This window comes from Barbus barbus (assembly GCF_936440315.1).
Source record: "Barbus barbus genome assembly, chromosome: 16".
Lineage (NCBI taxonomy): Eukaryota > Metazoa > Chordata > Actinopteri > Cypriniformes > Cyprinidae > Barbus > Barbus barbus.
Window position 1 is genome coordinate 28443501 of NC_136744.1, and position 23318 is coordinate 28466818.

General features: G+C 35.8%; 1 protein-coding gene across 1 annotated transcript in view; it reads left to right on the forward strand.

The window, feature by feature from the left end:
* Nucleotides 1-2184: 2184 nt before the first annotated feature.
* The window catches only part of LOC306882554 (tyrosine-protein kinase Mer-like), a 43557-nt gene continuing 22423 nt past the window's right edge, over nucleotides 2185-23318 (forward strand). Inside the window, exons 1-7 of the mRNA XM_079437277.1 lie at nucleotides 2185-2399; nucleotides 4038-4380; nucleotides 5988-6088; nucleotides 6175-6345; nucleotides 20265-20351; nucleotides 22167-22282; nucleotides 22624-22804. Coding sequence (XP_079293403.1) covers nucleotides 2336-2399; nucleotides 4038-4380; nucleotides 5988-6088; nucleotides 6175-6345; nucleotides 20265-20351; nucleotides 22167-22282; nucleotides 22624-22804 — 1063 coding nt within the window. The 5' untranslated portion in view covers nucleotides 2185-2335. The remainder of the gene's footprint in view (nucleotides 2400-4037; nucleotides 4381-5987; nucleotides 6089-6174; nucleotides 6346-20264; nucleotides 20352-22166; nucleotides 22283-22623; nucleotides 22805-23318) is intronic.

Consider the following 23318-nt stretch of genomic DNA (forward strand, 5'->3'; position numbering starts at 1 on the left):
TCTGCCCTTGAACTTTGTTCAATCTAATCTGGGAAAATGATATGCTTTTCAGAGGACAATGCAACTCATTTTCACTCTTATCTCTCAGTGCTTTGATTTAGAATTCAGAAGACACTTTTGAGAGAGAAAATAGTGCCCAGAAAGGCTATAGTTAGTGAGTAAATGCATCAAAAACAGCAAGCCACATCATGTGACAATTTCTACATCTAGGTCTAGATCTTCTAAGCCTTTCTAGAACTTTTTTTTTTTTTTTTTTTACCGTGAATTCAGTTGGCAAGCATCAGTCATTTTCAGAAGCTCTTCACGTCACAAGAGCATTTTAGCCTTTTGTTGTCTGAATTCAGCTTGATTATTGAGTTTTACATAATAGCTGTAAAAAGTTTAATTTGTCAGTTTAAGGTCTTTTAATGTGAAAAAGTAGCTCAAGTAGTTACTATCGCTGATGTTTGAACTTGAGAACATATTCAGTCTGATTGTCTGAGCTGTTGTTTGATATCATGGAATAGTGCCACTTTGTGGACAAATCTATTGTATTAAAAACATTACAAATGAAGGTCGTTTTTTTAGTTACTATGTAGTAGGCTATTTGAAGTCTAATAAAATTCAAGCAAAATGTTTGTAGTCTTTTATTATGTAGTTGAATTCCTAAACTATACGGTATTTATCAGGTATTTATTTATTCATTCATTCATTCATTTTCGCTTTGATGGCGCAGCATTTTTTTCACGTATTGTTTCAAAATACCTTCACAAAAGTCAAGTCAGTATTATTTGTATAGTGCTTTTAACAATGCAAATTGTGTCAAAGCAGCTTTACATCGGCTTGATATAAAGCTGGGTGGATTTATATCAGCTTTACAGTATTTAGACGGGGAAATAGTGTGTCGAAATAGTGTCATTCTCCTCTGGCCAGACACAATCAGCAGTTTAAATCTAGGCTGAAGCAGAATCAGATTGTGCAAAGGATGTCTGAATGAAGGAAAAACAGGAAAAAGTGAACAATAATGTAACACAAACAATAAAACAATAAAATAAAATGTATTTTTCTACAGTTAGTCATTCAAAATAAACAGTAGAATATTAATTATAAAATTATCAAATAGTAAACAAAAAACTTAATTTGTCAGGTAATATAATTAGATTTTTTTTCTAAGCAAGAATAACTACAATAATTAATACAACATTGGATGACAGTATAAATAAAAGAAATAATACGGGAAGACAACAAAGGATATGTATAACAAAAAGAGGTAGTAACTCGTAACATTCAACAGATTATACAGTTTCACATTTTTGACACTTTGTTGTTAATGTTTTTACAATTGTTTTTTCAGCTGCTTACACACTAAATCTTTACTTTCTGAAACCTGACACTGAAACCAGAACAACACACCAAATCTTCAAAACCATTGCATTTGACTCAGTTTTCAATTTCAGAAAACACTTTTTTTTTTTTAACACAACACACATTTCTCTATGTAACACACACAAATCTAACAGGAATAAACATCAAGGCAAAGGTGTTTGCAAATGTTTGCTTTTGAGATGTGTTTGTGATATTTTGCATGAAGTGCTTCATTTTGCAAGAGATGTGAGGTATTTTGCATTTTGTGTGCAATTTTTGGATTTGTGTGTAAAGTTTTGAAAATGCGTGTAAGCTGTTGAAAAGCTGTTGAAAAGTGTTGCAATTAGGTAGTTAAAGTCACAAAGTTTATTAAATTTCCTATACAATTTCCTATATTGCAAGAAGGAAAAAACAAGAAACAGCACTGCATTGAAATACAATAACATAAAGGAAAGGGGAAAAACAATAACAACTCAATCATTAAGAAAAATATCATCATAAGCCTCAATAAACTTGTTATTCTTGTTAAATGAGTTTAAGAGATTTAACAATGAGCAAAATCTCAATCAAATCTAGTTAACATCTTGAGAATTGTTTTTGTGAATAAAAAATGTAGAATGCACCACAGATCAATAGCATGGTCACTGCCAGAAAAATACATTTCAGCAAAAATTTTAAATCATATTTTATAAAAGAAGATAAACAACAACTTCTCCCAAAGAGATTAAAGCTGATTGTAAAAGTAAAGTTTCTTCTTTAGCTTTGCAGAATACATGCAACTATGCTTTCTCCCCCCAAAAATAATTATTTTGTTTACAATGAGAAAAGAATCGCTGGTGTGACGTCATGCGAGGGCGCGCGCGTGGAGTGAGCTGCGAGACACGCGCATTCCTCCTTGAGCCACAGAAAAGAGCAGAGAAGATGTTATTTGATTTGCACATGCTCTGCTTCATGCGTTTACTCATCTGACACACTCAGAAAAGAGAGCGTTATGGGGTTTATCTCGATGTTGTTGCTCCTCGGATTGTTCTTACAGTCGGTCAGAGTCGCCACTGGTAAGATGTGCACGTTTCTTAAAGTTACTCTGTTGTTTTTGTGCGTGCTTCGGAAGTTCTGTTAGTGCATGTGATCAGATTTGTGTCGTCTTTAAAGAGATGTTGCTTTGTTTTTGTCATATGAAGTGGATTTGTGCGCAGGATCTTTAGGTGGAATCAACACAAAACGTCTGCATAGAAAACCTCAGATTTATTACTTATGTACTTGACAGCACCTAATTAAATATTTAAGAATACTGTACTAAATATTAATGAGGTGAATTATTTTTTAAGCTTAATAATATGATATTACATTTTCAGACAGCTTTAGATAGTGATGCAATTATTAAAAATTGTTGGAGTTTAATTCACTGTCAAATTCAGAGGATTACAGTGCTGTAATAATAATCTGCCCTAGTTTCAGAAACTAAATAGTGCTTGTTTGTGACTATTTAGTTCCTGTAGTCAATGGCTGTTTGTTATACAGTACTATTGCTGACAGATTTGTTGTTAAATGTTAATTTTATTAGGCTATATTAATAGGTTTGACTATTAGAACCAAATTAGTGATGTAATATTTAAATTTTTTACATTTATTAAAAATTATTTTATTCCAGACTCACTTTGATACATTTAAGCAAAAGTTTGAAAAAAAGTTTATTAAATATTGTTTTATGCCCCATTTTAATATTACTATTAGTTGATAAATTTATTTACTAAATATAGACTGAAAACTGGTTTATAAGACATGGAATTTTCTGTAAAACCTGGAGTGGTTTATAATATCTTCTAATAAAGCAGTGGAAGTGGTTAGTGTTAAAATTTAATTGCCACTGCAGTGAAACATGTGTTAGTCCCAGTCTAGCTCTTGGCTTAATGACAAAATAGATTTCTATGACTAAAGCATATATAATGTGCTGTAGTTAATTGTGCCTGAGATAATACGAGTGTGCAAGATCTTCCTTGAATACAGAGATAGTATATACATGAAAGGCTCTATCAATAAAAGCTGCGTATGCTTCCTTTTGATAACAGATTCCATCAGAGAAAGAATTTCCTTTTGCTCCTGGAGAACAGGATGCTGGTTTTCCACTGCGTTTCAGAAGCCAGACCTGAGTCACTCAATAGAAAATGTCAAAATATTACATAAATATTACATTGAGCTATGTTTTTTTTATTTTTTTTTATTTAGCAAATATATAAATAATAATGCATTGCAAAAATATTAATGATAACAATGCTAAATTATATATGTACATAGATACTGTGTATATATATATTATACAGTATGTGTGTGTAAAATAATAATAGATTTTATTTAAAGGTACTCAAAGCGCTGCAATACATTTAATAAAATTGCATAAATAAAAAGAACAACAAAAGATGAGTTTTAGTATTTAAAAAAGTTGTATATATATGTATATGTGGTTGTTTATCAATGTATTCAAATATGTACTATTTATAAATTATTATTAGAATATATATATGTATATATAATATAAAATTAAAATTTTACATTTATTCTGTTATTTTAATACTTTTTATTTATATATATATTATATATTTATATATGTATTATTTAATTTTTCAGACAAATGTAGGTTAGTTTAGTGAAGTAATGACGCTTATATTTACAAAATTACTCATTTCCTCAAGCAGCTGCCAGTTGGAAACATCCCCTCGCTGTCGTTCACCAGGAAGATTCGCCTCATTGGGGGAGACAGGGCCGATCTTTCTGGCCAACGCAGGCGACGGACCCACTGATTGTCCCGGCACGAGCCCCCAGCCTACATCTGTCACAGGAGGAGATCCAGAAGCTGCGCTTCAAACCCACCGTGGGCACAATCCAGCGTTCAGAGGGGGCAGAGGTCAAATTTAACTGCTCCATCGACAATGATGTCAACCAGGACCTGAATATTCTGTGGTTTAGGAACGGTAAGGAGATCCCTGATGGCATGCAGACGGCGGTCTACACTCAAGGGACGGTCACCTCCACTATAAGGTAATTATGACCAATACTGACTAATATCTGTCTGAATATATTTTTGAACTATTATTGAACTACCAACAGCCTTTTCAATGGATAATTTTTTTTTCAATATAAAGGAAACCTAAAACCCCTGAAGACACTTTTTCCCCCCTAGAACACTGCATTTAGTAAAAATATTTTTCAATTAAAAAAAAGATTAATAAGTAATAATAAAATAACTTTAATACTAAATACATTAATTAATTAGTTTTCCTCTTTTCACTTATGCTCTTCTACAGTAATATTACCAGCTGCTTTGACAAGTTGCTTGTGTTTTGTTTTTTGTTTAAAAGATGGTTTGGTAGAAGTGTCTGTGAGATGATCAAATTTAAAGGTGCCATAGAATGCATTGATACAATATTTTAAATTGTTCTCTGATGTCTACATAGAAGCTATGTGGCTTAGGTAAGAGCAAACAATTCTCCAGAAACTGTTTTACATGTCTATTTAAAACCCTAGGATTTCTCCCCAGAATGAAACGGTCTGTTATTGGCTTATTTGGAAGGGTCATGAATAATAATGTTGAGCTCTGCTCTGATTGGCTGTTTCACAGTGCGGCTCATTTCAGCTCACTTCTCACACAGCAGGAAGGAAACACAGGGAGGAAAATATATATTTCAATACTTTCTCGCGCAGTTATATCATCGAGTAATTATACTGTAAATAAAATGCGGGCATCAGGGATCCGCTTTTAATATGCGGGGCACTGAAACTGCTTTCAAATGCACATCTCTTTACTTTCACTTTCGAGATTCGCGATCGCACAGACTCTGTTTATACTATGGAGCGGCAGTACTTACCACATATTTTACAAGATCGGATGCTTGTCAGTGGTGCTCAGGATCTGTAAATCATTCGCTATCATCCTCAGTCATCTCTCCTTACTCTGTTTATGTGGTAAGTGAAATCTTATGTACTGTAATGTAACAGGCTACCGCTAGCAACGAGCTAACCATGTCCCTTTAGTGGCTCGCGTTATTTTATTAGAACGCGTTATTTGCTCTCCGTGTCTTTCTGAATACAGACACCAACCAATCCCTGCACTTCACATCCCCTGCACAGCCTGGAACATAACATTTATTTCCATGATCTGCCATTTTCGCTGTTGTCCGCGCTTGTTTCTTCACAATACCTCCAGAACTGCTGATGGTTCGGCTGGCGGCTGGTCTAGAACATGGGCGGGTTAATGGAAATGTTGGAGGTGTAACTATTAGTGATCCCGACTGTAACGTCACAGTCAGTGTTATGTTCTGATTCGCCTATTTTTCAGTGTTTTTTTTTTTATTCACGAGATTTACATAAGGAGGAAACTGGTGTTTGAGGCTCATGGTATGTCATTTCCATATACAGAACTGTTATTATTCAACTATGCCAAGGTAAATTCAGTTTTCCATTCTATGGCACCTTTAAATGAAGTCTAATGGTTTGTTTAATTTCAACAATGTTATGCATGATTCAGTTGCTATTGCATTAAATTGCATCAGTCTATGAATATTATATCTGCACTATTTCAATCATTGGCCACCCTTTTCTTTAATGCAACATGTTTTTGATTTATTTCCTTTGACATCATCTTTCAGCATTAAAAGCGTCCAGAGAGCAGATGCTGGAGAGTATCACTGCAGGCTTAGTGTCAGTAACAAGATCATTGAGTCAAATCCCATCATTATAGAGGTGGAAGGTAAGTAAGCCTTCAGCTCAGTGACACAAACCTTTGGTTATGCATTTTAGACATTTGATGTTTTGCCACATTTTACTCAAATCCAGGCCTGCCGACCTTCACTATACAGCCGAGTGACGTGAATATCACGAGAAACACTCCCTTCACGCTGACCTGTGAGGCGGTCGGTCCTCCCAACCCTGTGACCATTAAGTGGCTTCACAAAGGCAATAGTCATGCAGAACACAACGAGTCTTCCAGCACCATCACCATTGAAGGTACGAACATGTGGGCTTTTGTTATGCTTCTTGGTGCTGTTTTTTTACTTTGTAAGGTGACTCAGAAATTGTTTAGTTTCCTAAAATCTTGTTGTCAGTATAGCAGAGACAAAAGGCCTAAAAAAAAATGAATTCAGAAAGTATTTATAGCCACACAATTTGAGCCAAGTGGAAGATTTTTGTTAGGTTACGGTAATAGATTTGTTGCCCACATTATCATTTTTTAGAGAATTGGAAGTTCTACCACAAGGTTGTACTTTCCCAAGTGCATGTTGACACTGAATGGCCCTTCAGTACACTGTGTTACGGATCACAAAAAACACAATAAACTGTTCCTCTGGTAAATCTGGAAAACATTAGTCGGCAAAACTTTGAACAACAGCAAACAATAGATGCTTTGTTTATTCAGAAACATACGTTTCTTAGTGATATTTGTGTATTTTACATTCATTTTGTAACAAGTAGGCCAACAGCGGCCCCCATGTAAATAAAACACCGTACCAGACAGGCATTAGGACCCGGGGGAGGCTGCCGCTGCTGCACATGTTAGTGACTGGACCCTATCACATAACGAACGCATCATCTTGTACATGCATTCTCAAATTAAATGCAGCGATCCAAAACAGTCAATCTAATCATCATTCAGGCAAAAGTTCACTTCAAGAATGACCACACTGCTGACGTGATCTAATCACTAGCACACCCTGAGCACATATGAGTTAACCCTCTTATCCGCAAGACATATCGGCATAATTTTTCAAAACAGCCGATGCCGATTTTTACATTTCAAGCCATTATCGGCCGATTCTGATATTGGTCCGATAATAAAAAATTATAAAATGGGGGAAAGGGAAGTGGTGTGTGGTCAAGTATGGTGACCCATACTCAGAATTGGTGCTCTGCATTTAACCCATCCAAGTGTACACTCAGTAGTGAACACACACCCGGAGCAGTGAGCAGCTATTGCTGTGGCGCCCGGGGAGCAGTTGGGGGTCCGGTGCCTTGCTCAAGGGTCTCACCTCAGCCGTGGTATTGAGGGTGGAGAGAGTGTTGGTTATTCACTCCCCCCACCTACAATCCCTGCCGGACCTGAGACTCAAACCCATGACCTTCAGGTTACAAGTCCAACTCTATCCATTAGGCCACACCTGCCCTATATAATATCGTGCATCCCTAGTTTGTAGCATATTTAAGTGTTAATAAATTGCATTGGGCCACATAAAAAATGAGAGATTGATTTTGAACATTTTTATTTTATTTATGTACTATTATTATATGTATTAATATTTTGAATGGGCTTTTTTATATTTACAGTTTTCATTTTAAATTCATTTAAAGTTTTAATAATTTTGGTAAATATTTTTGTAATTCTTTAATATTTATATTTAGCTTGATTTTTAGTTTTACTAATTTTAGTACTTAGTACTTTAGTACTTTTTTCAATTATTTGTCAATGCAACAATTCAGATTTTTAGTTAACTATTTTAAGTTAGTTTTTTCAGTTATATTTATATTTTACATGTTTTTTTCTTTTCGGTTTTGTTTTTTTTAATATTTTTGTTTTGGTCTATTTCAGTTTTAGTCATTTTTTTGTAACTTAACTTATTTCAGTTAGTTGTCAGTGGAACATTTCTAATTTTTATTTAACCATTTTAAGTTTAGTTTTGTCACCTAATATATGTATTTGACATGTTTGATGTCATTTTTTGTTTTGTTTTGAATATCTATATTTAGCTTTATTTTTATTTCCTTTTTTTGGTAATTTTACAGATTTTTGGTAATGTTTTAGATAGTTATCAGTGCAACATTTCTACTTTTCATTGAACTATTTTAAGTTAGTTTTTTCATCTAATACTTATATTTGAAATTTTTCAACTTTATTTCAATTAATGAAACAAATTTGTTAGTAGTTTTTGTTTTAATAACAGCGTTGCATTTCAATAGCAGCGTGCAGCAGCATGAATCTGAACTCGGCTTCTCTCTTATGCATTTACTTTCCAAACAGATGATGTCATAAAACCCCTTAAGTCTATTTTTATTGCCTAGCTCTCTAAAGTGATTATAATTTCCAGTTTTCTGGAAAGTAATCTGTTTCACATTCCAAGCAGGGTCATGTATTCCCTCGCAGTTCCCAGGCTGAGATCATCCAGCACATTTTGTTTTCTGCAGTTATGGAAAACGTGTACATAACAGATATTGTGAACCGTAACTGAGCTTGCAGGAAGCTAATGAAGCTGGGTTGTGCGTTTAGTGTCGCCTCACAATTCTATGGATTTGGAAACATTTCCACATTTTCCACCTCGAATTAATCAGCCATGCTAAAGCGTGTATCTTCAGAGTCACTTCTGTGTGTTTTTACTGTAAGGACAGTGGGATAAAATCATCTACTGATGACAAACAGTTGACCCTGATAACTGAGCAGTCAGATTACACTGATTACAACGAGAATCACATGACTGCATGGCTTCAAACTGTGGATAATTTCCTTTTTTGATCATATCAAGAGGAATAATTAAATCTATTTCAGTTTTGATGAGTCATTTGATTGATGAAAGGGAAATTCACCCAATGTATGTTATGAAAGCATGTTATCGGTCTTATTGTAAACCATTCATCCATCCATGTGTTTAAATGTTACATTTTTGGATCTCATCGTTTTTAATCAAAATATCATAACTCGATCTTTTGGTGAAACAAGTTTTTAGTTAAAAAATCTTTTTTGTGTGTTTGTCGTTTTTCAAAATAAGTCTATTGGCTAAATTTTTTTATTTAAATTTTTTTTTTTTTTTTTTTTTTTTTTTAGTTTTAGTTATTTTAGTACGGAAATGAGAAAAGCTACCTTTTTAAATAAGTTTTTATGTTATTTTATTTTATTTTTCAGTTAACCCAGCTGCTAACTTATGCTGGACCATGCATTTCCATGTGACAGAAAAGATCTGTTTTATCACGACAGCAACTCATTAAACTCTGCATGCTTCTCACCCCATGCTATGCAACCTTAAATTGCATATCTTGTTAAAGAGAGATGGCTTGTTATTTCCAGATTGATTTATTATTTTAGAATTCCCATTCACTCTTTTGATTCAGCAAATCTGCCTAGCAACCACCCAATACACCCTAGCAACCGTATGACAATGCCCTGGTCATTACCCCTAGCATGGTAGCAGTGACCACTTGTGGTTTCAGCAAGTGCTTTTTTTGAGGTTAATCTCCTAGGTATGGTAATCGGTTTCTTGGCAACAGGCGTAAACCTGAGTTATTGTGAAAGCAGGAGTTTTATGGTTGGAGTTTACTCAACCGGTGCTGATATTACACACACAAAAGCCTCATTCAGGGGCCCCGGCATCCCTGCAGAGCCTCGTAAAGAATGGACAGATCAAACTTTAGCTGGCTGGAGCCGAGAGCTCTTTGCAGCACTGTCTGTTCAACAATAATAATCATCTCATCAGGAGCTGTTTTAGTTGTATATACTGTTGTTTATGGTCCTTTTGAAGATTAAAAAAGTTCTTGAAGTTGCATTATAGGTTCTTCAGATCAGCCTCTTGGTTCTGTGATCTTTTAAAGAAACTAAAAGTGAAGCACTTTTGAACTCTTCAAAGCACCAGAACGTCCTGTAGATAGTTTTCTACACTGTTAATAATTAGTTTTTGAAGATGTAAAATAAAACAAACATGAAGTATGTTTTACAATAACATACTAGGCCTAAATATTTCTACTTCAAAATTTCACCTTTAATTTATTATATTACTTGCTGTTTCTTTGTAATTATTTGTCAAATGTAGCAGTTTCTTGTGTATGTTACTTATGTTACTGTTTTGGTTGGTTGCTAGGGTGTTCTGAGTGATTACTGCTGCATTGCTAGATGGTTGCTATGCTGTTTTTCAAATTAATTGGTATATATTAATTGGTATATGTGACCCTGGAGCACAAAACCAGTCTTAAGTCGCTGGGGTATATTTGTAGCAATAGCCAAAAATACATTGCATGGGTCAAAATGATAAATTTTTCTTTTATGCCAAAAATCATAAGAATATTAAGTAAAAATCATGTTCCATGAAGATATTTAGTGAATTTCCTACCGTAAATGTATCAAAACTTCATTTTTGATTAGTAATATGCATAGCTAAGAACTTCATTTGGACAAATTTAAAGCGATTTTCTCAATATTTAGATTTTTTTTGCACCCTCAGATTCCAGATTTTCAAAGAGTTGCATCTCGGCCAAATATTGTCTGATCCTAACAAACCATACATCAATGGAAAGCTTATTTATTCAGCTTTCAGTTGACGTAGAAATCTCAATTTCGAAAAAATGGACACTTATGACTGCTTTTGTGGTCCAGGGTCACAAATAGTCACTAAAATGTCATATGGTACGATGGTGTTTTGATATGGAACTGTTTCTTATATTATGTTTTTATTACTTAAATTTCTTCCCGTGGTATGCTTTTCTTGTAAAGTTTTGTGTTTTTCCATTTTTCAGCTCCAGAATCACAGTGTCCACACTTGGCTTTAGCAAGAACTTCATGTGGTGTGGCAAATGTGAAGTATTAAGCTTCCAAAATGTGAATTTGAGGAACAAAATCATGGCATTTCTTCATGTTTTTTTTTTTTGTGATGGGTGCATTTTTACAGACCTGAGATGCTAGTTATTCAAATGCAGTGATAAAATAGCTAGCCTAGGTTTCCATCCAAAGTTCTGAATTTAACTTGGTGAAATTGGAACATCGCATAAATCATTTGCAAATAAAGCACCGTTTCCATCCAGCAAAACGAAGAGAACAAAATCCTAGCAAACTAGTGTGAAATATCCCTAAGAAAAAGGTCAAAGAACTTTCAGGCGAAAAACACAATAAACACGGTCATGTTATCGCATAACGGAGGCAGTTGCCTGCTGTTTTGGAATGCAGTCTATAAGACAGTTCTGGGAGGTAATCATACCGAACCACTTTGATGGCAGTCTTTGCCTCAGGCATTTCAGAATGACCAAAACAACATTTCAGATGCTGTTCAACAAGATTGGTCCGCTGGTTAGTCCAGATATGCCGCCCCATCGCTTAAAGTCACATGACTATGCATATGTTTTCTTATCAGATAAAAAAATATATCCCCCTCGATTGAGTGCATAAGTTTTTAATGCACATTTTTTTAATTTATGCACATCTTGGAGTTTCCATCCAGCAGGTTTTTATATCCCAAAATGCACATTAAAAAATAGGAGGATGGAAGCATTGATTAAATACATTTGTTATTGGACAAAAAAAGAATAACAATAATGCAAAAACAGTTTTATAACTGATCAAATATGTAAAGAAAAAAAAGTCATTTTTGTAACACACCTGAATCTGTCAGCTTGTTTAAAAGAAAAAATCAATTCACTGTTTAAAGATCAATTCAGTTTGAAGAGATATGCCCATTTCTGAGTGGAATAAGTGCATTTTTCACCTCTCGTGCATGCAAAAAGGCTCTCTGAGATTGTGGTAAATCCATATTCCACCCCACTTCTCCTTTTAAAGTGCCATTTTCTTACTGGAATTGTTTCAAACAAAGCGAACACAGAATGCCTCAGATTTTCCATGTTGAACTCTGGCTCAATGTCCTGTCGGGCTCACAATGGCTGCATTACGTAATGCACACACAAACACTTTCTTTCTCTCTCTGGATGCTGTGATGTGTATTTCTATTAAAAGGGAACTAGTTAGAGCTGGATATGACAGTTTCCCATGTGAGGACTGGCCAGTAATTACTGCTCAAGTTTCAGAAAGTGCACATACAGTCAGGTCCATAAATATTGGGACATCGACACAATTCTAACATTTTTGGCTCTATACACCACCACAATGGATTTCAAATAAAACAAACAAGATGTGCTTTAACTGCAGATTGTCAGCTTTAATTTGAGGGTATTTACATCCAAATCAGGTGAACGGTGTAGGAATTACAACAGTTTGCATATGTGCCTCCCACTTGTTAAGGGACCAAAAGTAATGGGACAGAATAATAATCATAAATCAAACTTTCACTTTTTAATACTTGGTTGCAAATCCTTTGCAGTCAATAACAGCCTGAAGTCTGGAATGCATAGACATCACCAGACGCTGGGTTTCATCCCTGGTGATGCTCTGCCAGGCCTCTACTGCAACCGTCTTCAGTTCCTGCTTGTTCTTGGGGCATTTTCCCTTCAGTTTTGTCTTCAGCAAGTGAAATGCATGCTCAATCGGATTCAGGTCAGGTGATTGACTTGGCCATTGCATAACAGTCCACTTCTTTCCCTTCAAAAACTCTTTGGTTGCTTTTGCAATATGCTTTGGGTCATTGTCCATCTGGACTGTGAAGCGTCATCCAGTGAGTTCTGAAGCATTTGGCTGAATATGAGCAGATAATATTGCCCAAAACACTTCAGAATTCATCCTGCTGTTTTTGTCAGCAGTCACATCATCAATAAATACAAGAGAACCAGTTCCACTGGCAGCCATACATGCCCACGCCATGACACTACCACCACCATGCTTCACTGATGAGGTGGTATGCTTAGGATCATGAGCAGTTCCTTTCCTTCTCCATACTCTTCTCTTCCCATCACTCTGGTACAAGTTGATCTTGGTCTCATTTGTCCATAGGATGTTGTTCCAGAACTGTGAAGGCTTTTTTAGATGCCTTCCTGTTTTTGAGGCTCACCAATGGTTTACATCTTGTGGTGAACCCTCTGTATTCACTCTGGTGAAGTCTTCTCTTGATTGTTGACTTTGACACACATACACCTACCTCCTGGAGAGTGTTCTTGATCTGGCCAACTGTTGTGAAGGGTGTTTTCTTCACCAGGGAAAGAATTCTTCGGTCATCCACCACAGTTGTTTTCCGTGGTCTTCCGGGTCTTTTGGTGTTGCTGAGATCACCGGTGCGTTCCTTCTTTTTAAGAATGTTCCAAACAGTTGTTTTGGCCACGCCTAATGTTTTTGCTATCTCTCTGATGGGTTTGTTTAGTTTTTTCAGCCTAATGATGGCTTGCTTCACTGATAGTGACAGCTCTTTGGATCTCATCTTGACAGTTGACAGCAACAGATTCCAAATGCAAATAGCACACTTGAAATGAACTCTGGACCTTTTATCTGCTCATTGTAATTGGGATAATGAAGGAATAATACACACCTGGCCATGGAACAGCTGAGAAGCCAATTGTCCCATTACTTTTGGTCCCTTAACAAGTGGGAGGCACATATGCAAACTGTTGTAATTCCTACACCGTTCACCTGATTTGGAAGTAAATACCCTTAAATTAAAGCCGACAGTCTGCAGTTAAAGCACATCTTGTTTGTTTAATTTGAAATCCATTGTGGTGGTGTATAGAGCCAAAAATGTTAGAATTGTGTTAATGTCCCAATATTTATGGACCTGACTGTACATGCTGAGTTCGGTGAAGTCATTATGACACCACAGCCACTGCGAATGCTTAATCATTCAGAGCATATTATGCACTGGCTACAGATGCAAGACTCAAAACTGAAAACCAGTCTGGTGTGACCACCAAAGTGTTAAGTTTATAATTTTGTTCAGTGTATATATATATATATATATATATATATATATAATTGAATGTTTCACTAAAACAGTGTGTATATAAGAGAGAATGATATTAAGAATTATTATATTTTATTAAAAACTTTTATTTTACAGTACAACTTAGATTACAGTACTAAGAAGTCTCTCTTAATTTCTTTATTTTCAAACATTTAACCATCAAGCTTTTAGTTTTGCGGAAAACTAAATGGAGTCTTTAAATCTTCTTTCTTCTTGTCAGATACAAATGTAAGTTTGCGTGAAGCAGCATTTACTGCGACCCAAGCCGCTCTACAATGCTGAAAACACTGGATCATGAGCTGCTCTCGTGTTAAGGCCTTTCCACACCGAGTGCGAAAAAAGCAAAACAAATTTCGGACGCGATGTTGCGCTGGAATGTTGCGCTTCCTATGGATGCTTCCACATAGACCGCCAACATTCTCGCACCGAAAATGCAAATGTTTTTTTTTCGTCCAGTCCGACAAATCTTTTCAGTTTCGCAAAGCGAAAACAGGGGCCGCTCAACAATATTTGAGCTAGGATCACGTAACCGGAGCAGCTGCTGTTGCACAAAAGGGTGAGAATGGTGCCGCTGTTTCGGAAACCAGTGTAAACAAACAACGAAGAAGAGTATCCCGGATAAGAGAGTGGATGCTGAGTTCTTGTTATCGTTGGTATTTGAGAACAGATTTATTCTCCTGTTCATCATACAGAATAACATTTCTAATAATTATCCACTGAATCATGTGATCTGTAGAGCACCGTCCGTTTTCTTCCACGTGCTATGAGTTCTGACGTTCACGCTCTAGATCTTCCGTATGAAAAAAAAAAATCCAGTTTTCCAATATGAAAGTAAATGGACATGATTATGACGATATATTTTCAGTATGTGTTTTGTATGCAGCTCATTTAATTTTTTTATAGCAATAAAGGATGTTTATGACTAATATGAGGAGTGTAACTTAGCCTTATTAAACATACAAAGAGTGCATGTGTCTGCTTATTATTATAGAATCAAAATCAACTATAAATCACAATCGGAAGTCACTACAAGCACTCGATGATGGTTTAAAGTGGGTAAGCATACATTAATAATTAAATACATTTTCAAGTGTAGCTTGATGCTAATTGTACTTCTAATTTTATTTTAGGATGTAGCCTATTCTTGTAAGCATTATAGCGTGTGTTTCTGGTGTAGAACCAAACTTTATTATCATTTATTTATAATTATAATTTAGATGTTAAATCCATATGCGCGTTATATATCTGAGGAAAAATACATTGTTGGTCAGCGCCACCTAGTGTGCAGGTGTGAATTCGTTTCGTGCTCGGTGTGAAAGCAACATTCGCGGGCGATTCACTTCGCTTTTTCGCATCGCACTCAGTGTGGAAAGGCCTTTAAAGTATACAATGAAATACACTTCACATACAGTACACTTATGTAATTAAATTGCAGTAAGCTGTTTTATTTTGATTAATTGTGCAGCCCTAGCTGCTGGGATGTTGCTTGGCAGTTTATAACTTGGTAATCCAGGGTACTTTAAATATTGGAGTTACCATGGTACATTGCTTAAAAAGCATTGTTTGTTTGTGCTATAGTGAACACTACCAGAGCGACCTCAGATTCTGTGGGATCCGTATGCAGGGCCTTTTAACATGGCTGTTCTCCAAACCCGATAATTACAGGCCGTCAGAAATGTAGCACACGCTTCCTGGCACCCGTACAGACTCACAGTACAGTTTACTTGCATGTTTTTTGGTAACCAAAACTGTTTTTTTTTTGTACATTTGCTACATTTAGTCAGTTTGATTAATGAAAAGAAGTTTAGAGAGACTCCTTTTGTATGGAGTCAAATGACTGGTAATTTTTCTGAAGAACTAAAGTAAAAAAATATGAATTTAACTTTGCAAAACGTTCCTTTTCAGATCTGGGCCTTGGCCGTTTCAGCCTAAAAAAATTCTCAAACCATGTTCATATGGTAACTCTTTGCAAATTAAAGGTAGCATAACACACACAGTTTCACTCAATCTCATGTTAATCTTGAGTACCTATAGAGAAGTACTGCATCCCTCATATCTCCAAAGAGTCTTTAGTTTATCATATTTTTAAAAGAAAGATACAGCTTTACGATTCTCTACGAAAAAAGCCGAGCTCCTGGAGGCACGCCGTGGGCGGAGCTAAAGAGTGACGAGCACTTGAGCGCCGATCACGAACAAAACAGAGACATTTGATGCCGTTTCACTTACCATCTGCAGTCCTGAATCATGAGCTGGATCTTTTATAGCCGGGACTGCTCCATCTTTTAGTATTAAATGATGTGCAAATCCAGCGTCGAACTGGGCCTTGTTTATAAAACGTTCCACTGTTCACGTAACGCTGGGTTCTTCGGGAAGCTGAACAAGGTTATCTTTCCATTACAACCAAAAACACACTTCTTTAGAGACATTCTTCCCGAGCGAGTCCCGTGTAGGGATGTGCATCAGCGATCGAGTACTCCATTACTCGGCCGTGACAGTGATGATCGATCATGAAAACGATGATCATGGGAAAAAATTAAAATTCTGATTGGTTATAGCAGCACTTTGTACGGCACCCTGAGCTCTGATTGTTTAGCTTGCAACAGCATGGGGTTCAAAGTACAGACGTGAGAAGAGAGAGAAGCTTGGCTTCGAAGTCAAGTAGTGATGTCTGGGTTAGCTACATACACATCTGATTAATCTAATAGGATTGTGTTGGGATGTTAACATGTATTTACATGCAGCTGAATGCACTGATATTGACTGAGTTATTTGAGACGGTCATATTGCTTTTGAAAAAATACCAATCCTATAATAATGCAACAGTGATGTTTTTACTTCGTTTAGCTTCGAAAACATGGAATTTTAGGAATACCTTGATAATGTAGATGAAAATTAGGGCTGTCAACGTTAACGCGTTAACACATGCGATTAATCTAAAAATTAACGCGTTAATTTTTTTTTTTTTAACGCAAATTAATGGTTTGACCCCAACTTCTTGCCGCCATTGCAGCGCGGAAGGTCATCATTGCCTGCGTCCCAATGTGCACACTATCTATCCTATATTCTACGCACAATCGGACTATTTTGAAAATGCAGTCGTGGGAAAAATTACAGAGCTGTGGGTTGCAGTTTTTTTGGGCTACTTTTATAATGTACCGCTGCTGCCCAAAGTGTATATATACACATGTGATCGCAAAAGGAAGTTATTACAAGCACTCGATGGTGGTTTAAAGTGAGTTCTGAGTTAAAGTGTACTATTAATCTCATAAATTGTCTTATGTAGCATGACACTAATGTTAGCTCTAATGCACGTGCAGAACATGCAGGTCCAATTCTTCTTCATAATGCATTTTGTCATAATACTTCATGTAAGGTCGCAAGATGCGCATCACGGCGGGAGCTCTGTCTCTCTCTCTCTCTCGCTATAGCGCGTAACTTAAAGTTCACTGGCATATGCATCCTTTTGTGTAGATACAAGTTGTAATGTTACGTTTATGTTATGTATCTAAGTTATCTGATTAATATCATAGGAAGCGTCATAGAACGGGTTTCAGTTTATTGGCATCAGTCAGCTTCACATCAGGCAGCTATTCTTTTTTAGATGCTTCTTTTTTAATAACATTGCTGCATCATAATCATAATCTAACATCTAATCATGTTTTCATAGACTTGTTTTCATGTCATATTTTTATTTTTAACATTCATTTTCATAACAGCCTTCAGATATTTTCATTATCTCCATTACGGCCATACCACCCCCCCCCCACCCCCCCACCCCCGCACACGCCCTGCTCCCCAATTACTTGATTAATCGTTTTTTTAAACCTATCAATGATTGAAATAAGAAATTGCCAAAAATGCCCATCCCTAGTCCCGTGCAGTGCAGCCGAATGCATGCACGGGCGCATTCTTCTGGGAGAAATACCCATATAAGGAGTTCCACTCTTATTTAGGTCAGCAAGGGCCATGATTGAAAAAACTTTCCAAAACTTGTACAAACCTGGAAGTAATAGACAGAAATACTCCGTTATACTTCCAAATCATTTTTTGAAACTTTGTCCATGCTTAGCATGAGAATCCAACTCTTTAACAGTGTAAACAACTCTGAATGCACGAAACAGCATTGTTTTCCCTTTTAATTTCCCCCTTTAATTAGTTTCAAATAGGTGGTTTATTTAAAATATATTTGAATGTTGTATTGTACCTTGCTTTTTAACTAAATCTTCTCTGGGTAAAGAAGAAAAAGTCTTAAGGGAGGTTTACCACAAGAGTAATTAATGCAAAACATCCCTGTGAGCTGGTTTCAGCAAATTAGGTATCATTTAGGAACGTTTATGTTCCAGAAACCTTGCTTTTCCATGTCCAGACCGGAAATCTATGACTTAAATGTGCATATTTTTCCAGACGCTGTTTCATTCGCATAGTTGAGTCGCTTGCAAACGGAGACAAGGTCTGTCCCTCTGACAATCGGGGATAGACACGTTTGATACTAAGAAGCATGTCAACAACCAAACAAGTAGCTTCCTGTCAGCTCCACTGGGGGAAGCAATGTGTCCTTTGTGACAGCGGCTCTAAAATGCACTCGCACAAAAGGGATATTATGGCTGGGCTTGTGTCAGAGTGGGACTGGAGTGGCACTGAAAGACTCGTACTGTGCGACACGCTGGCGGTGAAAGCTACGCAGGCCTGCATGTGCTCGACCTTCACGACTGATGCGAAGCCTGTGGCGATGATTATGTCACAGACTCTATTATTTTGATTTTAAGCACCATTAGAGGCACCTACGGTGGCCGAGAAGTGCAAAACAAATCACGATTCTGAAAACAAAATAACAAATTACAAACGCAAATGCAAATCTAAAAAACAAAATAACAATTCAGAAAACAACAAATACGAAAACAAGTGAACAAATCAGAAAACACAACGACAAATACGAAAACATTATAACGATAAGAAAACACAATGACAAATCAGAAAACACAACGACAAATCCGAAAACAAATTAACAAATTAGAAAACAATTAACAAATTAGAAAACACAATGACAAATCAGAAAACACAACGACAAATCCGAAAACAAATTAACAAATTAGAAAACAATTAACAAATTAGAAAACACAACGACAAATCAGACAAACCGGAAGAGGTAGGTATAGTTTGAGAGAGCGCCATTGGTTTGGGAATAGATAATCTCATCGCTGATTGGATAAGACATCTGTCAATCAAGGTGTACAGGAAGTGGCGCAGATGGTAGAGCGCATGTTATTGTGTTTTTGGACGCGATCGACCCAGGTTCGAGTCTGCCTTTTGCCAAACTTTTTTTTTTCTTCCTTTTTCAAATCTCGTATCGCATCGGAAAGGCATTTATTTTCAATAAAAATTAAGGAAATAATCCAAAAGTTGAAAATAAAGTATCGGGTAGGTGTATGGAGAGCTTTATTGTACCAATAAGGTGGTATCAATTTGAATTAAAATTATAATTTACACTCAATACGTTATTATTGCATACTGTTTTTTTTACTACAACACTGAGGTGCAGATAATTGCCACTATTTGCAACAAGTAGTATACATAGCACAAAATCCTGCTATTTTAACATAGTGTAAATACATATTTGCACTTAGTTAAATAGCCTCTATCGCTGTTTACACAGTGCAAATAGCTGCTGCAAAAAAATATACATGCATGTACATTTACAACACTGTACTCTGTATTATATTACCTTTGAATCAGAATACAAAAAAAACTTATGCGAGGGTGTTTCTAATACAGTGTTTATGGGAGTGACGGTAAATTTGACATAGTTTTGTCAAATAGCGATAGCAGCTAACCTCAGTATTGTAGTAAAACAAACAGTATGCAATAATGTATATTTATATATTTTTGAAATAACCAGTATGCAGTATGCATTATCCTTCAGAAATTATTCTAATATGCTGATTTGCTGCTCAAGAAACATTTCTTATTATTATCAATGTTGAAAACAGTTGAGCTGCTGACTGTTTTAGTGTAAACCATGATACTTTTATTTCAGGATACTTTGGATAGAAAGTTAAAAAAACAGCATTTATTTGATATAGACATATTTTGTAACAGTAATAATAATAGTTAGCAAGCATCACTGATTCTTCCTGAACAGGCTTCCATTTTCCAACCAAATGGGTTGTTCCTCCCCACATTTAATGCTATTGGTTGAGCTAGAAATTCACATGTTGGGCCAGTCAAAGAAGTCAGAAAAGCGTGGTCTTTCATTCTCGAGGAAGTAAAAAAAAAACAGACAGTACTTTTAGTATCTGCATATTAAAGTGAGATTGAAAATGTTTTAATTTTTGTTCTGTGCAGGTGTTGATGCGCCCACTCAGTACAGCTGTGAAGCTCACAATGAGAGAGGCCTCACAGTGTCCAGAGAAGCTCACGTCAATATCAAAGGTAAAGCCAATCTGAGAACAGTGGATATTTAATTATATTATATTGTATTATATTGTCATTTATGTTACAGTGCTATGCATAAGTTTAGGCACCCATGCTAAAGTTGACTAAAAAGAGGAATAAAAAAAATTATCTTTTGGAAATTGAACTTAATGCCTTAATTAAAAAAAATTGGGAAAAATCCAACCTTTAAGGACACCAATTTTCTTTGTGAATGAATAATGTATCGTAAATAAATAAATGTTCTTCCTTAAAATACAGGGTGCATAAGTTTGGGCACCCCTATGTTAAATTCCCATAGAGGCAGGCAGATTTTTATTTTTAAAGGCCAGTTACTTCATGGATCCAGGATACTATGCATCCTGATAAAGTTCCCTTGGCTTTTGGAATTAAAATAGCCCCACATCATCACATAGCCTTCACCATACCTAGAGATTGGCATGGTTTTATTTCAGTTAGCCTAATAGCTGGTTTGATTTGCATTGAGAGGTGATCTTATGGAAAGTACTCCAAGCCAATCTCTAGGTATGGTGAAGGCTATGTGATGATGTGGGGCTATTTTAATTCCAAAAGCCAAGGGAACTTTATCAGGATGCATAGTATCCTGGATCCATGAAGTAACTGGCGTTTAAAAATAAAAATCTGCCTGCCTCTATGGGAATTTAACATAGGGGTGCCCAAACTTATGCACCCTGTATTTTAAGGAAGAACATTTATTTATTTACGATACATTATTCATTCACAAAGAAAATTGGTGTCCTTAAAGGTTGGATTTTTCCCATTTTTTTTAATTAAGGCATTAAGTTCAATTTCCAAAAGATAATTTTTTATTCCTCTTTTTAGTCAACTTTAGCATGGGTGCCTAAACTTATGCATAGCACTGTATATATGTTTAATATTTTCATTGTTTATTTAAAGTTGTTTAATTTTTGTTTTTAAAATGTTTCCATGTAGAATTTAATTTATTTTTATTTTCATTTTAGCTGTAGTAATTTTATTTCTTAAACTTATTTTATTTCTGTCAGTTGCTAAGACAACTTTTCTGATTTGCATTTAAGATTTTTAAGTCTAAGTTCTTCATATTTATACTGTATTTTATTTCTGTTTCATTTCAATAAACAAAAAAAATAATATATATACATTTTTAAATAGTTTTAGTTAAAGTGCCCCTATTATGGGTAATGAAAGGTTCATATTTTGGTTTTTGGTGTCCCCAACAACAGATTGACATGCATGCAAGGTCAAAAAACACATTCAATGTCTTATAATAAGCAGTTATTTTAACCTTATTTGCTCAATGACTCCCAAACAATTTGCTCAACAATTTATTTTTTCAAACCCCTCCTTTGGGTCCGATTGGTCTCATTTCCATTTCATCTCGCCTGTAATGCCTGATAAAGCAGCGTTTGTGAGCGCAATTACCGGGGAAAGCACTATTTTTACCTCTCCAAAAGCAGCACCTAGTGGCAAAGAATGAATTTGCATTTTCATTTAGACCAATGCGAAAGTGGGTGGGCAATATGCTAATTTTTCATGTTGATGTCAACATGAAACGGCTTGGGATTTGTTTTAAAAACGACTCGTTTCAATGATTCAGAGTCGACTTTTTCTTTTGAGAGACAATAACTTTATACACGGTGCACTTTCAGATTTAACACTTTGCAGGATGTTTTCATTCACTTAGAGCTGTGTTACACACTGCATGAAAGGTCATTTTCAAAAATCCATAATAGGGGCGTTTTAACAATAACAGCACTGTCCGAGAATCTTTTTCTCAAGCCTCATGTAGTTTTAAATCCTTGATTAATTTTTCAGAGCTTCCTGACAAAGTGTCAAAGGTCACAGTAATAAAACGTGAGGCCAACAAACTCCTCATAAGCTGGACGCCGGGACACGACGGCTTCTCTCCTCTCAGCACATGCTACATCACGGTAAAAAGGACTAAAGAATGAACACTACTTGTACAAGACCACTGCATTGATGAAGCCCCTCAGGAACATAGTGTTCAGTTCAGGATCTTGATGTTTGGTACTCAGAGTTTTCAACTCAAATTTGCACCTTAAAAGAAATAGTTATGACTCCTTCAATATAAGATTTATAATGTAACAGTAATTTAACAGCACACTTTCCAAACTAGAAGAAACACTGCTAAAATCTTTGATTGGATGATGACTGTCATTTCATTTTTGATTTCATTTTGTCATTTTTGTTACAGAAATTTGTTACAATTTCTGTAACAAATACTAAATGTGTTATCCTTCATCTGTTCCAGGTGCGAGAGCTTTTGGAGCCAGGAAGCCCCACTGCCGCACACCCCACACACGTGCCTCCGTTCCAGTATGAAATCAGCAACCTCAAGGCCATGACCTGGTACAACATGAGTGTGTCCTGCACCAATGAGATCGGCCCGTCGCCGCCCAGCGCCTGGGTCCAGAGCAACACCACAGAGGGCGGTGAGTCCTTCACATTCCTGGAGCAACTTCCCACATTCTTTGTAAATAAAACTACCATTGCAACAGTTTAAATATTTTTGAAATGCGTTTCTTATGCTCACCAAGGGTGCATTTATTTGATCAAAAATACAATTAAATCTGTAATATTGTGAAATATTATTACAAGTTCAAATAACTTTTTGTTATTGTAATATATTGTGAAATGTAATTTATTCCTGTGATGAAAAGCTGAATTTTCAGCAGTGTCACATGGTCAATTTAAAACATGATAATATTTTCATAGTAATTAACATAAAATGTTTTCGAGCTGCAGTGCATGCTGGGAACTTGTGCAATATTGTTCAATGTAAAATAGTTTGTTCAGATGACTCAATTTGAAAAGTTGGGAGGACATTTGGATATGTTGTGAACAAATACTTGAGTATCTAAGTAAGGTAAACAAAACTTGCTCGTGACATGTTTAGAGTATTTTTGTTCCGTTCACACAAAATATTAAACTGGCTTTTCCTACTAA